The following is a 20,569-nucleotide window of genomic DNA, read 5'->3' as shown; positions in this document are numbered from 1 at the left end:
AACAAAGCACCTTAGGTAGCTTATTCTGGATAAAAGGGAGCCCTGTCCGGGAACCCTGCAGTCACTGGGTCCAGACACCTGCACATAATGTTAAGGAGGAAACGGGCGTTGTTACCTAAGTGGGGGGCTTGCTGTGTGGGCTGGGAGTGAGGAGAAGGGGCTCACTGTGGGCCCACACTGGCCATGGGGAATCCTGGAGAAGGGAGGGCCTTCCTGAGAAAGGTATGTATTTGCCAGGAAGCTGGCTACGGTCAGGGTGTACACGTAAGGGCTCTTAACCTCAGCTGTTTAACAGGATCCCTTGAAAGGCTTGTTAACACACAGGATGCTGGACCCTACCCCATAGTGCAGGGGTCCCCAAACTACGGTCCGCGGGCCGCATGCGGCCCCCTGAGGCCATTTATCTGGCCCCCGCCGCACTTCTGGAAGGGGCACCTCTTTCATTGGTGGTCAGTGAGAGGAGCATAGTTCCCATTGAAATACTGGTCAGTTTGTTGATTTAAATTTACTTGTTCTTTATTTTAAATATTGTATTTGTTCCCGTTTTGTTTTTTTATTTTAAAATAAGATATGTGCAGTGTGCATAGGGATTTGTTCATAGTTTTTTTTATAGTCCGGCCCTCCAACGGTCTGAGGGACAGTGAACTGGCCCCCTGTGTAAAAAGTTTGGGGACCCCTGCCATAGTGTCTGATTTAGAAGGTCTGATCTGGGGGGCCTGATAATCTGCATTTATAACAAATTCTCAGATGCGGTCGATGCTGCTGGTTAGGGACCACACCCTGAGGAGCACAACTAGTGTGCAGACGGTGGCTATGAAGACCCTGAACCCAGGCCTTGGTCTTTATGGCATTGACAGCACTCACCTCCTCGCGTTAAGAATCGGCAGAGGCCCTGGCTGGTTGGCTCAGTGGTAGAGTGTCGGCCTGGTGTGCAGGAGTCCCAGGTTCGATTCCCAGCCAGGGCACACAGGATAAGTGCCCATCTGCTTCTCCACCCCTCCCCCTCTCCTTCCTCTCTGTCTCTCTCTTCCCCTCCCACAGCCAAGGCTCCACTGGAGCAAAGTTGGCCCGGGCGCTGAGGATGGCTCTGTGGCCTCTGCCTCAGGTGCTAGGATGGCTCTGGTTGCAACAGAGCGACACCCCAGATGGGCAGAGCATCAACAGCTCATGGGCATGCCTGGTGGATCCTGGTCGGGCGCATGTGGGAGTCTGTCTGACTGCCTCCCTGTTTCCAACTTCAGAAAAATACAAAAAAAAAAAAAGAATCAGCAGAAAACCAGGGCTTCTATGGGGTCAGCACGCAGCTCGCAAGAGGACATGGTCAGTGGGAAGTAAAAGGCATACATCTCCCCCATCTGCACCGTGGATGCTGGGTATGCCCAGGCATATAAAAAGGGCAGGTAATTACACATGAGGGTGGTATCCACGACCGATTCACTTGACACTCTCATAAAAGAAAAATACCATATGATCTCACTTATATGTGGGATCTAATGAACACAATAAACTGGGAAACAAAATAGAAACAGAGACAGGGTCACAGGGAATGGATGGACAGCTGTCAGAGGTTCAGGGAAGAGGGGATGGGATCAAAGAAGGTGAAGGGATTAGCCGAAAAACATACATAACACACAGATACAGATGACAGAGTGGCACTAGTCAGAGGGAAGGGGGGTGGGTGTGGGCGGAGGAGGGCAAAAGATGTGGAATGGGGGTGGAAAGAAACTTTGCATGGGGCATGGGGGTCATGATGTGGTGTGTAGCTGGTGTTCTATTGAGTTATACACTTGAAACCATGTCAACACAATAAATCTAAAAAGAGCGAGAGCCCGCAGAGGGGCTGGACTGGCGTGGAGAAGACGGGCCGGAGAGCGGGCTCTGAGGCTGCTCACGCCAACCTGCCCGCGGGAGTGTGGGCAGCGGAACTCTCTGGCACCTCGGCTGGGGGCGTGGGGCTTTGGAGGACTGGGCTGTGCTTCCAGGTGGAAATGAATGGGGCCCTCCCCTTCTTCAGGGATGGGGGCAGCCACACCAATGCCATGGAGTCGGACCTTTGCCAGGCCTAGGTTGGTGCAAATACGTGTGGGGAGACCAACGCCTTACGAAGCTTGAGCAGTGAGTCCCATTGTTGACCATCCATCTCCCCACAACACAGCCCACAGTGGCAATCAGATCTTGGCGCCCCACCTGTCCCCATCACCCTCCACCGGTGCCCCTGCCTCCACAGGCACAGCACTCTACCATCAGCCGGTTCGCTCCTGTGTTGGTAATGAGGTCTCACCCTTCTCACACACGAGGCTTCCTTCTCCAGTATATAGAGACATTCAAATCTCTCTTATATTAAAAATGAAATTTACACAATCTCAACTGTCTCAACGCAGGGCTTCCTTCTACGTCTTCCCTTCATGGGCAAGTGCCTGGAACCAGGTCTCGCCTCTCGTTTGGCCATCACCTCGTTCCGATCAGCTGTCCTCCACCATTCCACCGCTTCTACTCATGTTCAATTCCCAATAGGCGCTCACTCAGTCAGGAACCCAACAGATTTCCACTGAGCCATGTGCCCTCACTCAGTCAGGAACCTAACAGATACCCACTGAGCCAGGTGCCCTCACTCAGTCAGGAACCTAACAGATACCCACTGAGCCATGTGCCCTCACTCAGTCAGGAACCTAACAGATACCCACTGAGCCAGGTGCCCTCACTCAGTCAGGAACCCAACAGATACCCACTGAGCCATGTGCCCTCATTCAGTCAGGAACCCAGCAGATACCCACTGAGCCATGTGCCCTCACTCAGTCAGGAACCTAACAGATACCCCTGAGCCATGTGCCCTCACTCAGTCAGGAACCCAACAGATACCCACTGAGCCATGTGCCCTCACTCAGTCAGGAACCTAACAGATACCCCTGAGCCATGTGCCCTCACTCAGTCAGGAACCCAACAGATACCCACTGAGCCATGTGCCAAGCATGGGTCTCTAGGCCTGGAATGCAGAGACCTGTGCCCCCAGAGCTTGCCCTCCAATCAGGGAAGGTAGGTACAAACAATGCACATGATAAATAAGTCAGTTCCGTGGCGTGCCAGACGCTGACGAGAGCTAAGGAGAACAACGGCAGAGCAGCCCAGGGAAGGGGGGAAGCTGGGAGCAGGGCCAAGTTCAAGCTCATCTTGGCTCTGCTCCAGATCTTTGTCTTCAATTAAATCCAAAGCAGATGATAGAGAGTATATTAGCTATGATAACATATTTATGGATTTTAATTTCTGGGCTTTACAAAGAAATCCCATGCAAATTCCATTGAGGAGAGAGCCCAGCCTGGGACTGAATGCAGAGGAAGAGTCTCTGGTCAGCAAAAGGGACTGATTTTAGGGTCCAGAGAAGGTCCCCCACCATCTTCATGTGTCTCGCCTGGCCATTCATGACATGAAGAGGGCACAAAGCCTTTCATTCCACAACAGAGGTTCAAGTGTCGATGAGGGGCCATCAAGGTGTGTTCAAAGTACTGAGCAGCTCGGGATAAACAGGTGAAGTCACAAACAGAACAGGCTTTGATTAGGGGTGGGGGTCTGCACTGGGTACCTGCCTGGTAGAACTAAATCGAGAATACAACAGAGGACGAAGGAAGAATGTCAGTACACTTTCAGCCTTACAGTTGTGTCCTGAGTCATTTCCAGCAAGCCTCCTTTCTAGGGGCCTAGGCATGCAAAGGTTCAGGACGGGGGGCAACAGACACAAAGTACCCCAGCAGGGCATCCTCCCAGCACTAATTCTTGTCAGTGTGGAGGAAGACTTGGACCAGGCAAAAGCAGCAAGTCTACTGTTAAGTGGCTGCCTAACGGAGTCCTCTCACCTGTTGGTGGGGTTCACTTATCTTAGTTCTAAAAAGAAGAGGTTGGAATATGTTGATGTGACCAATTGGTTTGTTTGTTGATTTTTTAGAGTGGAATTCTTTTTAAATAAAATCTTAAGTTGAAACCCAGTATATAAAATGTTTAAAGCCCTGGCCGGTTGGCTCAGCGGTAGAGCGTCGGCCTAGCGTGCGGAGGACTCGGGTTCGATTCCGGCCAGGGCACACAGGAGAAGCGCCCATTTGCTTCTCCACCCCTCCGCTGCGCTTTCCTCTCTGTCTCTCTCTTCCCCTCCCGCAGCTAAGGCTCCATTGGAGCAAAGATGGCCCGGGCGCTGGGGATGGCTCTATGGCCTCTGCCTCAGGCGCTAGAGTGGCTCTGGTCGCGACATGGCGACGCCCCGGAGGGGCAGAGCATCGCCCCCTGGTGGGCAGAGCACCGCCCCTGGTGGGCGTGCCGGGTGGATCCCTGTCGGGCGCATGCGGGAGTCTGTCTGACTGTCTCTCCCTGTTTCCAGCTTCAGAAAAATGAAAAAAATAAAAAATAAAAAAAAAAACATAAAAAAAAAAATGTTTAACAGTGCAAGTATTCTGGGTTGGCGCCCCAGAAACAGGTCCACTCTGCATTATCCACGCCCCCTTCCCCTGTCATTCTCCTTAGAAGCATTTTGGAGACAAGGAACAGTCCCACAGAACACGGTCCTCCTCTCCTCTGGCATCTGGTGATTCTATAATATACACGAACCATCCAAATTCATAGGAGAGCAATGCTAATAGTATAAGGAGATAATTTAACTTTAAGAAAAATTTAAGGAGAGAATGGAACTGGAAGAGAAGAGGAAACAAATTCTCTGGCTAGTGTCCAGAGTGAGCCCCTTAGGCATGGAATAAATTGTTCAACTCTTCGAGGGAGAAGGCCAGGTTTCCCTGTCTGGGGGGGGGTAGTGTGTGTGACAATATTGCTGGAGAACCCTCAGGAGCAGGGGTGGGATGAAGGAATCTGTCATTCACCAGCTAAAGATGCTTTAAACATACATTAAGATGACCAGGCAGCTCTGCTTAAACATGTGAACAAACCAGGCGTACAGGATATCATGGCACAAACCTTGATTCCAAGTTCAATGTTTTCTCCTCCATACACATCCATCCCAGGGTCCAGAAGACCAATTTCACCAAAGAACTTTCTGTTGACCACAAAGGAGCAGCCAATCATGGCTGGTGTCCTACGGAAAGAGAGAGAAGTCAAAGTCATTAAAGTCATGTCACACACACACACACACACACACACACACACACACACACACAGAGTAATATTTTATTCAGCTGCTAGGAAAAAGGACATTCCACCATTTCCAACAACATGGGTGGCCCTTGAGGGCATTATGCTAAGTGCTAAGTCAGGCAGAGAAAGACAAATGTTCTCATTTATGCATGAAATCTAAGAAAGCTGAACTTGTAGAAGCAGAGAGAACTGTGATTACCAGGGACCATGGAAGTGGGGGAAATGGGGATATGTTGGTCAAAAAGGGTCAAACTTGCAGTTAGAAGAGCTGATGTACAGCATAGTGATTAGAGTCAACTATACTCTATTATACATTTCAAAATTGTTAAGAGACTCAATCTTAAATGTCCTCATTGCAAAATGAAAGGATAAGTATGTGATGTCATAGAGGTGTTGGATCATGCTATGGTGGTAACCATACCGCAATATATAAATGAACCAAATCAACACATTGTGCACCTTTAAGCTTATACAATGTTATATGTCAATCATATCTCAATTAACAAACAAAAAGCTAAAGAGTCATTTGTCAGTAAAGGCATCAACGCCAGTGCTGGGTCTGCTCTGGCCAACCCAGTAATTTCCTGAAGGACTCAATTTCCACACCCCATTCTCCGTAAAGCTACGTGTTAGCTTCAGACAAACTACTGAACCCAAAGCATGTAGAGATAACCCGGAACCTTTTTGCTGGAACAAGAACAAGTCTCACATATCACATGAAATCTGCAAACATGAAGCCTGGTTCTCACTGCCTCTCTGGTGACAGCCATGTGACATGATGAGCATCCATGAGCAGTCTCAGAAAATCTCAGAGGTGGGGAACAAAAGTGTCTGTTCCCTGTCCCAGGAAGAAGAGCATAACAAGTTGGGGTCATGAATGGAATCCAGCGAAGGGAAGGTCAACAGGAAGAAGTCTAGACTCCTCCGCCGGTAGGAGAAAGTGCATTAGGACACTGGTCCTTACGGGGGGTGGGGGGAAGAAGACTCAGGAGACCCCTGTTGATCAAAGGGGTCAATAAGAAACCAGAGAGACTGCCTCAGCCCTCAGAGAAGGGGTGCAGAGTGGGAGAGATGAAAGGTATCTACAGGGTGGCCATTGGCTATAAAGTCTGGAAACACAGATTACATTTTACTGCTGTATATATTAATCCTCTTGATTACTTCTGGAGTACGCTAAAGGTACAAGGTGAACTCTGAAAATCAGAGACAAAAACCTTCTGAGGCAACACATCATGGATGCATGTGCAGGAATTGATGGAAACACAGCATTAATCTACCATGTTCATTGCAATTTTGCATAAAGTGTGAAACCACACGTTCATTGCTAATGAGGGACAACCCACTGATACATTTTACATATTGCATTGTATCATATTCTATTACATCCTGTGCTGTAGTGCAATATCAACAAATCCTTTATGTCTTTTCATCTCTGTTTCCAGACTTCATCCTACCCTTGTATAATAAACCCATTCAGCAAATTTTTTTCTCAGCACCTACCATATCTAAGGCATTTTACAGGTGCTGTAGGGGGTACAGAAACCCACAATATACTACCTGCATTCAAACAACTAAGAGTCATCATCGTTATTACTATACTGTTATTATTATTATAGCAGCCATTTATTGAGCAATTACTATGTCTCAAGCACAGCGCAAAGTGCTTTTCATGCACTGTCTCATTTAAAAACCTTCACAGCCCTGTGAAGGAGGTAGGACCATCTCCATGTAAAAGCTGAGCACCACGGGGTTTAGTGATCCGCCTCTGAGTCACAGAGAAGAGCTCAGAAACCACCCAGCCTCAAAGCCCTTGACTTCAGCCCTTGTGATTTACCACACTCTCCTGCAAGGCTTCTTGGAGGAGCTGGCAAGCCCCAAACTGCCAAAGGCCAGACATGCCATTGAGATACTCTCATGGGAAAAAGAGACATTTCATACAGGAGGCCCAGGAAAACTCCTCTGGGGCCATCGGGAAGGTGGCAGGCGGCATTCCCTGGAGCTGAACTAGAGACCTCCGTCTTAGATCCTTATCTGCTCCTTCGGATTTTGAGCTTGACTTTGACCTCAATGCCCATGGTTTACCTCTGGCTACCCACAAGACAGGGCAGCAGTGGGGCACGCTGGGTAAAGCAGTGTTCAGAGTTGAAAGAACCTAGCATGAACACTGGCCCTGCCACGGAAAACCACACTTTGCTACGTTAATGGAGCGCTCTGAATTGCAGTGAAGTCTCCAAAAAGTACTGCTGTGAATGGGTGTGAGATGAGCCCAGTGCACAGGGCAGGAGCTCAGTGAATAATGCTCCTTTGCCCTCTTACTGAGGCTGAGCCATGTTTTTCCAGAAACCTCAGATCAATCATACTACGTACACAAGACGCTCCCTCTCCTGGTGTGGCGGTGCCACTCAGCTGCCCCAGGGACAGCAACCACTTCACTGTCAACCATTTCCTCTAGCCCTTTGCTCCTCAGAGAGAAGTAGCAGACCCTCAGCCTGGAAAAGCACACCGTGAGCCCATCCCCCTGCCTCAGTGAACCCAACCGAAACAGTCAATTCAATTACGGTTCTCCTGAAACTTGGAATGGAGACAGTGCTGGCAGCTAGAACTATATGGTCCCGTGCAGATGGAGAGCACAGGCCGCCACGTGGGGCAGCTCTGGTGCACATGGGTGACGCACACAGGGAGGCAGCAGATGCACAGGGCACGTGTGAGACCGGGCGGTGGGGGCTGCCTGGTGACTTCAGCTTCCCATCTGCTGAGAGGTGTGGCTCCGCTCCCTGCCCAGGGTCATGTGAGAGTCCCCTGTGTCTTTGTGGTCTGTCTGCCTTCACTTAAACCGTGTTAGATAGGCTCTGTTCTTTGTAACCAAGCGGTGACAATGACCTATGCTGTCCCCTCTCACTTAGGACCCCTTCCGTTCATCCCACAGCCAGAAGAGGCAAACTTCAGGGGAGGTTCATTCTGGGAGAGCTGAATGCCAGGGTCCACCCTTGTGATGGAGAAATGCCAGAGACACGTGTGCTTGGAGACCGGAGGATCAGCCTGGGAGTGCAGGAGTCTGCAGATGAGCGGGGCAGGAGGCAGCCTGGTGTTAACTCCGTTTTCTAGACAGCAATTGCTGAGTTCATCACGAAATGCTGGTAAGTCGCAACAATCTCCCGTAAAAGCCTGTGCTTGCTGTCCAGAATTGTCTGATGTTAAGAACAACATGAAGATCCTGCTCTAAGACCCTGTCCTTTTTCAACTCTTAAAGGCAAGCAGGGCAGTTGAAATCAAAGGGCATAGTCAACAAATACCTGTACCAGCATCACCCAGATGGCTCCTTAGAAAGTGCAGATTCCTGGGTGGATGCCCAGAGCCACAGAAACAGGTTTACAGAGACGGGACTCAGGAATGTGCGTTTGTGCCAGCAGAGCTCATCCTTTGTAACCATCTCTCCCCCCACCCAAATCATCAGGTCCCCCGAGCAGAGAGGTTATCCCTCTAACTTCTCACGGCATTCCCAGGATCTAGTGTCTTGCCAACACAGAACAGGCACTCGCTAGATCCTGTTAAGTAAATGAATGACTATAAGGATCTGGGTGGCTGCCCCTGGTGGGGAAGGGTCCATGAAGACTCGGGGACAAACCGGCTGAACGGAACCAGAACCCAAGGACAGCAGGGGAGTGCGCCGTAGCTAGTGCTGGAATGCATGGAGGAGGGGGGAGATGAAAGAAGGGAAGAGAGGAGAGGGGGGAGAGGTGGAGGATGGAGGGGAGGAAGAGGAAGGAAAGGAGAAGGAAGGGCTGGAGGGAGGAAGAGGGGAGAGGCAGGAGGGAAGGGGTCTAATGCACACAACTTTCAAAGTCAAGGAGGACAGATGGGACTCTTGTCCTTCCAGACCCTCTCAGGTTGCCCTCTGGGAAACATCTTCCTCTGTCAAGCAACCTGACATTGTGATAGAACCGGCTTCGTCAGGATGCTGTTTTAGTTTGTGACGGTGAGGAGAGACTTCACAGTGTGAGTTGCTTTGGGACCCCAGTTGGCTGTCCACTGCTCTGTTCAGTACATTCGACCAGGTCCCACCTCAGAAGCCCTGGGATTCCTCGCAATGGAGTTGAGAGGTCCCCTGGCACCTCCTCATTAAAACCAGGTCACAGCAGGCACCCAGTCTGGTGCAAGGGCCCCCAGGAAGCCACAGCAAAGTGGGCCTCTGTCTGTGTTGGGCTGGCATCAGAACCAAAGGCAAAGGGCAGGAGGCAGCTCCTAATGCAACGGAAACACAGAATGAACGTGTGATCATTATTGGAGAAATGGTCCCCTAAAGGCCACAGTAAAAAAATCTGCCACAGTGTCCAAGAAAAATATATCAGCACTGTTCCATGTCTCGGGTCCAGAGAGGTTGCACTCGACGGGGACGGTGGAAAAGGGAGACTGGACGAGGCCTGGAAACCAGCCCCCGGCAGGGAGGCGGCCTTCCATGAAGCCGAGACCCCGGTCCTGCAGACAGCAGGGCTCCGAGGCCTGCCCACAGGGCAGGCAGCTAACGGTTAATGTGGAGACTGAATAATTAAGAGACATGTCCTCACCCACAGGGAGGCCGGTTTTGGAACTACCTGACTGTACTGACAATGAGTAGCTATCCTCTCTGCATGGGGAGAAACAAGTCTCCAACAGAAAGCCACCACTGGGCCCTCCACGGGACCTGCTGCACCAGTTAGCCACTTGTCCTTATCACCGGTACGCCGAAAGCTAAGTGTACCCTCCTTCCCCTCCAAGGCTCCCCTGCTACCCACCCAGCCACACTGGCACCGTCGAGGGCACGTCAGGGCTGATGAGATTCTGGAACGTGAGCCTGTCGCCTCATTCTGCAAACACAATGGCAGCAATGACCCCCGTCCGTGCAAACATTTTGGTCAAGGTCATTAAAAAATGATAATCGTATTAAGGGATCTGCCAAAGCCTAATAGCTCCACTTAAGAACAGAAATGAAGGAGAGTCACTCTTATTGTTGCTGTTCGGCAGAACATATGCAACGCACACAACACTTCCAGCCAAGAGACAGACGAGAGAGGAGGCGAGTGAGTGGCTGTCCCCGCAACCTTCACCACGACACGCACAACTTTCTCAGCGTCAAAGATTCCTCTTCTTGTAGGGGACAGAGGCCCCTCTGTGTTCTGCATATTTTCTCTCCTCAAAACCCTTCACTGCTTCCTAATCTGAATTAAGTACAGGTTCTCCCCATCGACCCCATGGCCTGGCTACCCTGTGCCATGTGTTGTTCAGGAAACGTGTCCCAGTTCGTGCTTGGGCCTCCTTCTCCAGAAATGTCCTCCATGTGACCACCTGCATCTGTTCACGTCCTACCCACCCTACAAAACATATTTCTTTATTTTTGAAAAAAAATATTTTTATGTTACAAAGAATGAATATATAGCTCTTAAAAAATATGCCTCAACAAAAATAAGAAAAAATTTTACAGGTTTTTATAAACAATAAAAATATCATTTGTACTCTCTGACCATAAGCACTCAACTGTGTGATATACACCCACCCCCTATCATACAACTGATCTCAAGTTTCTGGAACCATCCATCCTTCCACTCCACCGAGACCTCTGGTCCGCTGCCGTCTCTCCCCTCCCTGCTCAGCTCAAGGCCGTGGTCCGTTGTTGTAACGGTGCTCTGGCACCCTCCTCTCACCCCGTTGGTCTCAGCTGGCAAAATCCTAATGCTGATTAACAGTTCTTCGCTTACTCCGTACCTGTACCGCACAGCTGGACCTGGTCAGAGAAACAGGTCACCATGTGGGTTGATTTCATTCTAAATTCAAGGCCATGAGCCTCCAGCGGGTCCTCAGTACTGCCCTTTAATACTGCTACAGGTCGCGACTTCCTCTTCTCTTACTCTGCTAGAAGATTCACCCAGGCCTTCTCCTCCCTCTCAAACCTCCAATACCTCCTCCTCCTCCTTCTTCCCTCTCAACTGATGACCTTGCCTCCTAGTGTCCTATGAAAGCAGCGAGAGAGAGAGAGAGAGAGAGAGAGAGAGTGAGAATGTCTCACCTCCCACATCTACAGTATTGGTCACCTGCGTTCCTTCCTTTTGCTATAATTGACTGTCAATGTTCTTAGCTGAGGCCAACCTGTCCTCTCTTGCTATTAAAGATCCTCACTCAAGCAACACCCCTTCCTTAAATGTCTTTTCCTGCATTAAATGTCTTTTCTCACTTTCTGTATTCTGATTCTTTGATATCTGGGGCCCTGCTGATGGGGACGGGGGGGGGGGACCACACTTCCCAGGGTAGCCAATACTTAAAGATGACAACGACCCACTAGGGAACATAACTTTCCTATGAAAACTAACTAACCCAAAGTCCACACTCCCTGCTCATTCCTCCATCTGGCTCTTACGCTTACATTTCAGGAGGCAATATTTCTCTTCCCTGATCATCCCAGGGCCAGACACCAGACAACTAGAGATAGCCGCCATACTCCAGAGCCCACCAAAAATATCCCAACGAGGCAATCCTAAGCTTGATGAGCTGCTCTCTCTGAGGTGGTCATTCATTCTCGCAAAAACCACACTGAAGACTCATGCCCACGCTTCCCCCTCCTTCTGCCACCTGGCTGACCCAGGGGCTTCCCCATGTGGCCCTGCAGGGCACGGCAGGGCAAGGTCAGTAACAATCTTTTTAACAGCAATCACCTCCTGATCTGTTGTCCTCCCCACACCTGAGTAAAATAACCATTTTATCCAAACATTTCAGGACAGCGCTGAACACATTCCGCTTCCTGCTGGGCTGGTTCACTCCAGCAGCTCAGACAGCCTACAAATCCCCCTCCAGACCCATTTGCCTTACGCCCGGCCGCGCCCTCTGGCTTTGCTCCCTTTCACAGCAGAGCCCCTTCAGGAGCTGTCTATGCCTGCTGCCTCTGATTCCTCCCTCCGGTTTTCTCCTAAACTTGCTCAGCTAGGCTTTCACTCTCACCATGCCACGGCAAGTGCGTTTGTCAAGGTCAGAGATGACTGGTCCTTCTAAATCCAGCGGTCAAGTCTCAGCCCTCATCATGTGCCCCGTACCAGCTGCAGCTGACCCAGTGGATCGCTCCCTCTTCTTGGAAGCAGGATCTCCACGGGCCGTCCAGGGCCCCACACATGCGCCTGGCTGTCTTCCCAAATGCTCTTCCCAGCCTCCTTCACTGGGCTCTCCTTTTTCTCCCTGATCTCCAAGGGAGGAGGACTCCAGGCCAGAGCCCGCAGAGTTCTTCTCATCTACACTCACTCTTTGGTGACCTCATGGCTTTCTTTTTTTTTTTTTTTTTTTAATTTTTTAATTTTTTTTTATTCATTTTTTAGAGAGGAGAGGGAGTGACAGAGAGAGAGAGAGAGACAGAGACAGAGACAGAGAGAGAGAGAGGAGAGACAGAGAGAGAGAAGGTGGGGAGGAGCTGGAAGCATCAACTCCCATATGTGCCTTGACCAGGGTTTCGAACTGGTGACCTCAGCATTTCCAGGTTGACGCTTTATCCACTGCGCTACCACAGGTCAGGCTTTTAAACATTTTTATTTATTTATTATTATTTTTATTCATGTTAGAAAGGAGAGAGAGAGGGAGAGAGAGAGAGAGAGAGGAGAGAGAGAGAGAGAGAGAGAGAGAGAAAGAGAGAAGGGGGGAGGAGCAGGAAGCATCAACTCCCATATGTGCCTTGAACGGGCAAGCCCAGACCTCATGGCTTTCAATAACATTTGTATTCCAATAGCAACCAAATTAACACTCCAGTCTGAATCCCTCCTCTAAACTCCAGACTGGTACATCCAGCTGCCTACTCAGTGTCTCCACTATGTCTAAGAGATCCCTCAGACACAGCTGAAATGGAAATTTGAAGCTTCCTTCCACTCAAACCTGTCCCACTCCGGTCTTTCCTATCTTAGGTAATGTCAACGCCAAATGTGGAGCTAAAAACCTTGGTGTCTGCCTTGGTGCCAATCGGTCAGAAAAATATCTACCTTCAAAATGTATCCGGGATCTGATGACCCCTCAACACCTTCGCCACCATCGGAAAAACTGCTGGATTATCAACATAGCCTCCATGCTGGCTTCTGCTTCCAGCTCGCCCTCCTCCAGGCAAACTCTAAGCACAGCATCCAGAATATCTTTTGCAACATAAATCAGGTCAGACTGTGCTTCTGCTGGAATGACTCTCTACTGCCTGCAGAGTAAAAGCCAGGGCCTCACAGTGGCCTGCAAGGCTCCATCCAGACGGTCTGTGTTCTTGGAGCCTCTCTGACATCCTTTCCATAACCTCTCTGCTGGAATATCACTCAACCGTCAAAAAGAACAAAGGTTCTGATACACGCTACAGAACCTCAAAAACGTGGATACACCTCAAACACATTATTCGAAGAGAGAGAAGCCAATCACGAAGAGTCACGTATTATATGATTTCATTTATATGAGATGTGTGCAACAGGCGAATCCTTAGAGAGAGAAAGCAGATTGGTGGTGGTCAGAGGCCGAGGAGAAAGGGCAGTAAGGGGTGACTACTTCATGGGGACGGGGTTTCCGTTTTGGGCGATGAAATGTTCTGGGAGTAGAGAGTGATGACGGTCGCACAACCCTGTGAATGTACCTAATGCTACTGCGCTGTAGGCGTAAAATGGTTAATTTTATGTGTATTTTACTACAATAAAAAGTACTGAGCCGGTGATAACAACCCTCAAACTTGCTTTGATTGTCACATTACATTATAAATGTGAAGTCAAAATTTCTAATTGCCGTTAGAACAGAGGTTAAGAGACCAGAGGGGTGGGACAGTCTCCATTGTGACCTTCCATTCATGGAGATAGAGTTTCCAGGACTCTGCAGATACAGTCCCATAATATTTTAAGTTCTAGCCCAAACATCATTTATTTTACTTTAATTTTTTTAATTTATTCATTTTACAGAGGAGAGTATGTATGTGTATGTTTGTGTGTGTGTGTGTGTGTGTGTGTGTGTGTGTGTGAGAGAGAGAGAGAGAGAGAGAGAGAGAGAGAAAGGGAGAAAGGGAGAAAGGGAGAAAGGGAGGAGGAGCAGGAAGCATCAACTACCATATGTGCCTTGACCAGACAAGTGCAGGGTTTTGAACCGGTGACCTCAGCGTTCCAGGTCGACACTTTATCCACTCCGCCACCACAGGTCAGGCCCAAACACCATTTTTTAAAAATTTTTTCTATTGATGAGAGAGAGAGAGAGAGAGAGAGAGAGAGAGAGAGAGAAGCGTCAACTTGTTTCACTTAGTTGTTCTATTTAGTTGTGTACATTAATTGCTTCTCGTGAGTACTCTTACCAGGGGTCAAACCCATAGCCTTTGGGGTGCCAAGTTGACACTTTATCCATGACCCACCTGGCCCGGGCCAAACACCGTATTTTCGATCTAGAGTGAAGAGCACACACCCCAGGGTCCTCACTCTAGGACAGGTGATAATATGTGGCCCCCTGAGCTTAGGGAAAGCACTGTAACCTAAAAGTCCTGCCACTATGGAGCAGTCACCCAAACATCTGTGACTCAGTCTCTTAATCAGTAAACTGGACGTGAGACTCTCCCCTGATGACCTAACAGGACTGTGGTGACAGTCTGATGACATAATGAAAACAGACACGCTCTGCCTGACAATGTGCTCAATGGGAGTTGTTACTGAGAACCCTGAAGAAAAGGGAGTGAGGAAGACTGGCGGGATGGGGGTGGGGAGGGTGGACAGGGAGAGAGAAGCTGATGAAGATCCTGGCAAACGGTGTCCCTCCAGGAAACAGCTCAGGTCTAGAGAGGAGCAGAGATGGCGTTCTAGAAGGAAAGGGAAGTGTGAAAGTCTGGTACAACACGGTGCAGAATGCTAAGGTGAGTACTGGGGACAGGTGTGTGAAAACACCCTAGGGAACAGAGTGGGGCAGTCAGAGAAATGCCTCTCTAGCCTGCAGTGACAAGGTGGGGGACGCCTGCCCTGCAGATGGCCCAACTCGACCTGAGGTCATCGTCTCTCAGCTCCACGACTGAGTGCAGTCTGCCTGTGCATGAGGAGACAGACAGAACACGTGTGGAATCCTACCGCCCCACTGCGCCTAGCACCTGTTCAGTTCTGAACACCTTCTCCTCATTTGCAGGAAGGACTTTTGAGTCGGGATCAAGTGTATCACTTGTTTGTGCATTTGTTCATCTGGTCAACCAGCACTATGAGACAATGGAATACTCCTTTGTTGGACTAAGTCCCAAGCACCTGAGGATATAAAAACACATTCTTCTGTCCTAGTGAGCAGGCAAATGCTATTTTTCTATGGTTCCTTGGTAAAAATGATTTCTGGTTGAAGCCATAGACACCCCCCCCTTTTATCTATTGGTGAGCAAGGCCGTGGGAGGCGGAAGGGCAGGCTTCGATGGTGCAGAGGAAAGAACAAGTTAGAAAAAGGAGGGCTGGGTGGTGTGCTGTCCTCAGAATGAAGTCTCCATCAGGAAGGGACTTCCCTCTGCCCCTGTTCAGTGACAGCTCCTACCAGGGTGCATGTGTGACACTGTGTGGCTGGCTGTCTCGGTCATCACACAGCGTATCCGAGTAGGGTGTCTGCCTTGTGCTTTGCCCTGCCTGCCTTTCACCGTCTGATGCTCACAGCCACCTGTCTCTGGTGACCTCACCTCCAAATTCAGGTCAGGCTGATGATTCATGAGCCAGGGGCCCCAGGCTCACCCTGGTTTCTCTTTTTATGATTCCAGCGGGCCTCCCTTACTGGGACTCGCTCCCTTTCTCTGACCCCAAACTGAAACATCCGCCACTTCTGTCGGTCCCAGCTATGGCTCAGCTACTGCTGTGGCCTGTTTGCCGAGCACCTCCTAATGCCGAGGCCCCATTTATAGAAAAAGCATATGAAACTCAGTGCCATCCCTGCGGCCTTGTATGACTTTCCACAAATCCTGTTCTCAGGGCACAACCACCACTGGGGATTTTGATGGCACTGTCTACCTCTTCAGCAATGGGTAGCTTGGTCAGTCAAAATGCACCTATTTCAGTGCACTTGGTTACAATATCGTACACCACAAATTCTTTTAGACCATTTCTTAATCAACAGAACAAGTTCCTGATGTGGAAGCGGCCCTTCCCCTGTCAGCCTCCGGCCCAGACACTGATGTGCTCCAGTCACTAACTGACAGGCTGAGAAGGGAGAGGACAGGGGGTGGGCACCGCATCACCCAGGCCAGCAACACCCTGAACTGAGCAACTGGGTACATCTATGCTGCTTTGGGACAATTCATAATCATTTCCTATGTCACAAAGCAGCTCTACTTGGGTAGATATTATCAGCCCCACCTTCCCGCTGAGAAAACTGAGGCCAAGGGTTAAGTGCAAAGGCAGACGTGTGCAAAGTGAGTGCGGAGCGAGAAGCCGCCGGTGGGGTCTGACCCCACCGCCTCCTCAGTGTCCTGCAGCCTCCCAGACGAAGTCACCGAAAATTGTTAGCAGTTAAGAGCTTCGCACTGGGTAGAGTAAGTGGTCCCGCTCTGAAGATTTCTGGGAACTTGCAGCTGCTAAACACTAAAAATACAATTTTGGGGAAAGGAGTTGCTGGCTTGCATAGAATTCTCAACTGGCACAGTACCGTAATTTAATGCTCACAGTTCCATTTGCCTCTGCTATATATTCAAACACCAAAAGGGTAAGTCCTGCTGCCTTTTTAAAAATCAAATGCTGTCTCCAGCACACAAATACCTCACAAGAAAATAGGACCCAGAGGCCGGCGCTTTGCCTGTTAAACGGAGGTAGCACTTTCCCTTTTGTTGTTGAAAAGATAATTCACGCTGAAACTACAACTTCCTCCAGATTGGAAAGCAAACGATCTGGGTATTAAGAGCCCTTCCCTGCGGAGGATAAAGGAAATGCTCATCTCTCCGGAGTGTGATTTTTCACAGATCAGAAAATGCCAGTGGGGATTGAAGTTGCCAGTCTCAAATGCGCTCCTTGGCTAACTGATTCCATCTGGGCTCGTGTTATTAAAACAAAGACCATATAGAAACCTTCCAGGAAGATGTTTCCCAAAGGTCGTTTCCTCAGCCTAATACTTTGCCCTTTGCTAATCATATATATATATATATATATATATATATATATATATATATATGAAACTGATAATACTTTGAAGATGATTTCTGTAAGAGCACAGCGTTTCTAAAGCAGCAGAAACACCCTGGGTTATTATGAGCCACAGACACTATGTGGGCGTGTGTGTGCGTCTGGTGAGCTGTCACATGAGATGAAACATATCTGGGCAAGAGACAAAGAGGAAAGGTCTAGGACAGAGGTCAGTAAACTATACCACCTGTCTTTGCCCAGCCAGACAGCTAAGAATTTTTTTTTTTTTTTTTACATTTATAATCAACTTAAATATGGAAACACTAGCTTGGAACCTCAATGAAGTACAATGTTACCCCTCCCCCAACAAAAATGAGTAGACCTGAACGCCGAAACACTGTATGCATTATCAATATATTTTAGCTTTCAAAACAAAACAAAACAAAAATATGTTTTTGCTCTTGTTTATAAATACCTATAGAATAGCCTTGATTTTGCCTTGCGGATCATAAATCCTAAAATATTTACTATTTGGCCCTTGACAGAAAAAATTTTTGCTGAAAAAATTTTTGTTGTGCAGACTCGGCAAGGAACAACTTGGTCCTGGGTGACTGGCAGGAAGGTAACTCTGAATAGGACAGATAAGGGACTCAGGGGAGAGGAAGACTTGAAAGATGGATGAGCCTCCCTCTCATGTGTAAAGGAGGATAATAATCTCTCGCGGCTCCCAGGGATGATGTAAAAACAAATTTGATAAAGGCTTCAGGCCGTACACTTGAAAATGGCGCCAGGCCAGTGACGCACACGTTATTCTATAAAGAAAGGGGGAGTACTGGGATTCATGCACGGCGGGCAGTTTTCCTGAGAAAGTTCTGGCACATCCTATATACTACACGCAAGCATGATGGGATAAAATAAAATAAATATTAGGTAAAAGAGAACAAGAAAACAAGGGGGAAGCAAGCAGGATTTGTGAGGCCAAGGGTGAGCTCGGTGTACAAAGTGTTCACTTACTAAACGGGGGCCCCAAATTCAGCTCTGGGCTTTTTGCACACAGAATCACTGGAATGCTCTGTCGCGTCTAAAAGACTTTTTTTTTTTTTTTTTAAGGGAAATATAGCTACTTGGCCATGAACACCCAAAGGAAATTTCTCGACTGAGTAACTTGGGGAACAGTCTCCTGGCAACACCACCTCGGTCACACAAGCTTCACCAATCGGTTTCATAAATTCCTCCTCGGCTAACAGCACTTACCCCAGAGAAGATGAGAACAATTGTTTTCAAGGCCAAAATGAGGTCATAGCTTTCTGTTGGCCTTGCTTTCTTAAGAGCTCAATTAGCAGTAAAACAGACCAAAGAAATACACGAGTGGGCTTTTCTCTTCTGGCTTTTCTGTTTCACTCAGAGGCAACTGCAGCTTTGAGAAAGGTTAAGGCTGTCAGAGCTAGGACAAAGAGAAGCAGAGATGTTCATTTTCAGTTGTGATGGTAAAACCGAACCTGGACACTAACTTCAGAAACAGTCTTGAAGTCAGGATCTCAAGTTGCACAAGCTGTGCCCTGGAGAAAGGTGTTTTCTAAAGTCTGAGTCTCCCTTGAAATATCGGGGACAGCGGTCAGGCAACGCCAGAAGACGGAGGTGGTGACGTGGGCGGCCACGGGTCTCGGCGCTGGCTCACCTTGGGGTCATCTGGGGAGTTTTAAAAAATTGCCTGAGCCCTGGCCGGTTGGCTCAGCGGTAGAGCTTCGGCCTAGCGTGCGGAGGACCCGGGTTCGATTCCCGGCCAGGGCACACAGGAGAAGCACCCATTTGCTTCTCCACCCCTCCGCCGCGCCTTCTTCTCTGTCTCTCTCTTCCCCTCCCGCAGCCAAGGCTCCATTGGAGCAGAGATGGCCTGGGCACTGGGGATGGCTCTGTGGCCTCTGCCTCAGGCGCTAGAGTGGCTCTGGTCACAACATGGCGACGCCCAGGATGGGCAGAGCATCGCCCCCTGGTGGGCAGAGCCGTTGCCCCTGGTGGGCGTGCCGGGTGGATCCCGGTCGGGCACATGCGGGAGTCTGTCTGTCTCTCCCTGTTTCCAGCTTCAGAAAAATGCAAAAAAAAAAAAAAAAAAAGTGGAAAAAAAATTGCCTGAGCTCGGGCTCACTCCCAGGCACTCTGGTCCACATTAGTATTCGATTCAAAAGTGCAGTCAGGGTTGAGAACTACTGACAGATGGGGTGCCTCCAATCTCCAAAGGAGGCCAATTCTTCCTGGCTTGGGGGCAAAGTCTGAAGAGAGAGTGGAGGAGGGGAGACAGACCGGCTGGAAGGTCTCTTCCGAGGGACTGCTAGCCTAGTCCTGCTGCTCAGGGTGGAATTCAGGGTGCGGAGGGAGAAATTCTGCAAACAGACTGAAGCTAGGATGGCAGAGACGCCACTGCACTTGCTGCCTGCCCCCTGCAGTGTCTCACAGAACGCCCAGGCCCTGGGGCAGAATGGTGGAGTGAGGTTCAGCGAGAGAGAAGACCTGTAATTGCATGCAGGAAATCCTGGTGTTCCTGAACTCCCCAGAGAAGGAGTGGCAAAAAGAGGAACAGGCTGGGTGGATCAGAAGAGCAGTCAGAGGACCAGAGGGCCCAGACTGAGTGGGTATTGTATCCACAGTTCAGGACCAAGGGCATCAGCAGTGAAGACAGAAGGGATAAAACTCTGAAGATGGGGAGGTCTGAGATAAGTCAGCAGGGGCCAGGAACGTTCCAGGGGACAGTGTGCGGCTCAGACACCTCTGCATCCCCATCTTCATGGGACAGTAGCAGCTTCTCCTTGCTCCTAGGTGCTGTTCAGGAGGGAGAGATGGAGAGGGAGACCTTTAAAGGTGGAAGAGAAGCCCTTACAAAGAACAGTCTTGTTTAATCCCAATTTCACGGAGCAATTGACTTCAAAGAGATGGAGTTTTAAATCGGAAGAAACTGAGTTCCTTGAAATGACAAGATTAGTTTTCTTTTCCATTAGCAGTGAAATGGGGGCTAGAGACCAAATCGAAATCAAATATGGGGGGGGGAGTCAACATTCTTTACAATTGACTTGCAACTACAAGTTAAAATCTGCTATGTGTTTTAAAGTACTTAGAAAAAATAATGGACTCGAAGACAGCGACAGAAACCAGGAGGGAAAAGGACAAAGGATTCACATAAAAAAAAAACAAAAACAAAAAAAAAAACAGTTTTCTGGAATTTGGGGGGGGCAGAGTATGTCTCATGAGTCTTAAAAATGTATGCCTTGGACCTATAAATTCTATTGCTAGAAATATATCCTAGAGAATAATAATGATTTCCACCTCTGAGAGTGTCAGATGGTATGATTTGGACAACTCTGTGGCTGAGAACA

At 49.1% G+C, this 20,569-nt stretch overlaps 1 protein-coding gene across 2 annotated transcripts in view; it reads right to left on the bottom strand.

Annotated features, from left to right (window-relative positions):
• The window catches only part of GALNT17 (polypeptide N-acetylgalactosaminyltransferase 17), a 466,786-nt gene that overhangs the window by 109,731 nt on the left and 336,486 nt on the right, over positions 1 to 20,569 (bottom strand). For both annotated transcript variants that reach the window (XM_066274629.1, XM_066274630.1), the window contains one exon: positions 4,951 to 5,068. In XM_066274629.1, coding sequence (XP_066130726.1) covers positions 4,951 to 5,068 — 118 coding nt within the window. The remainder of the gene's footprint in view (positions 1 to 4,950; positions 5,069 to 20,569) is intronic.

The sequence above is a fragment of the Saccopteryx bilineata genome, chromosome 4, assembly GCF_036850765.1.
Source record: "Saccopteryx bilineata isolate mSacBil1 chromosome 4, mSacBil1_pri_phased_curated, whole genome shotgun sequence".
Classification (NCBI taxonomy): Eukaryota; Metazoa; Chordata; class Mammalia; order Chiroptera; family Emballonuridae; genus Saccopteryx; species Saccopteryx bilineata.
This window is presented reverse-complemented; position numbering and strand designations above follow the sequence as displayed.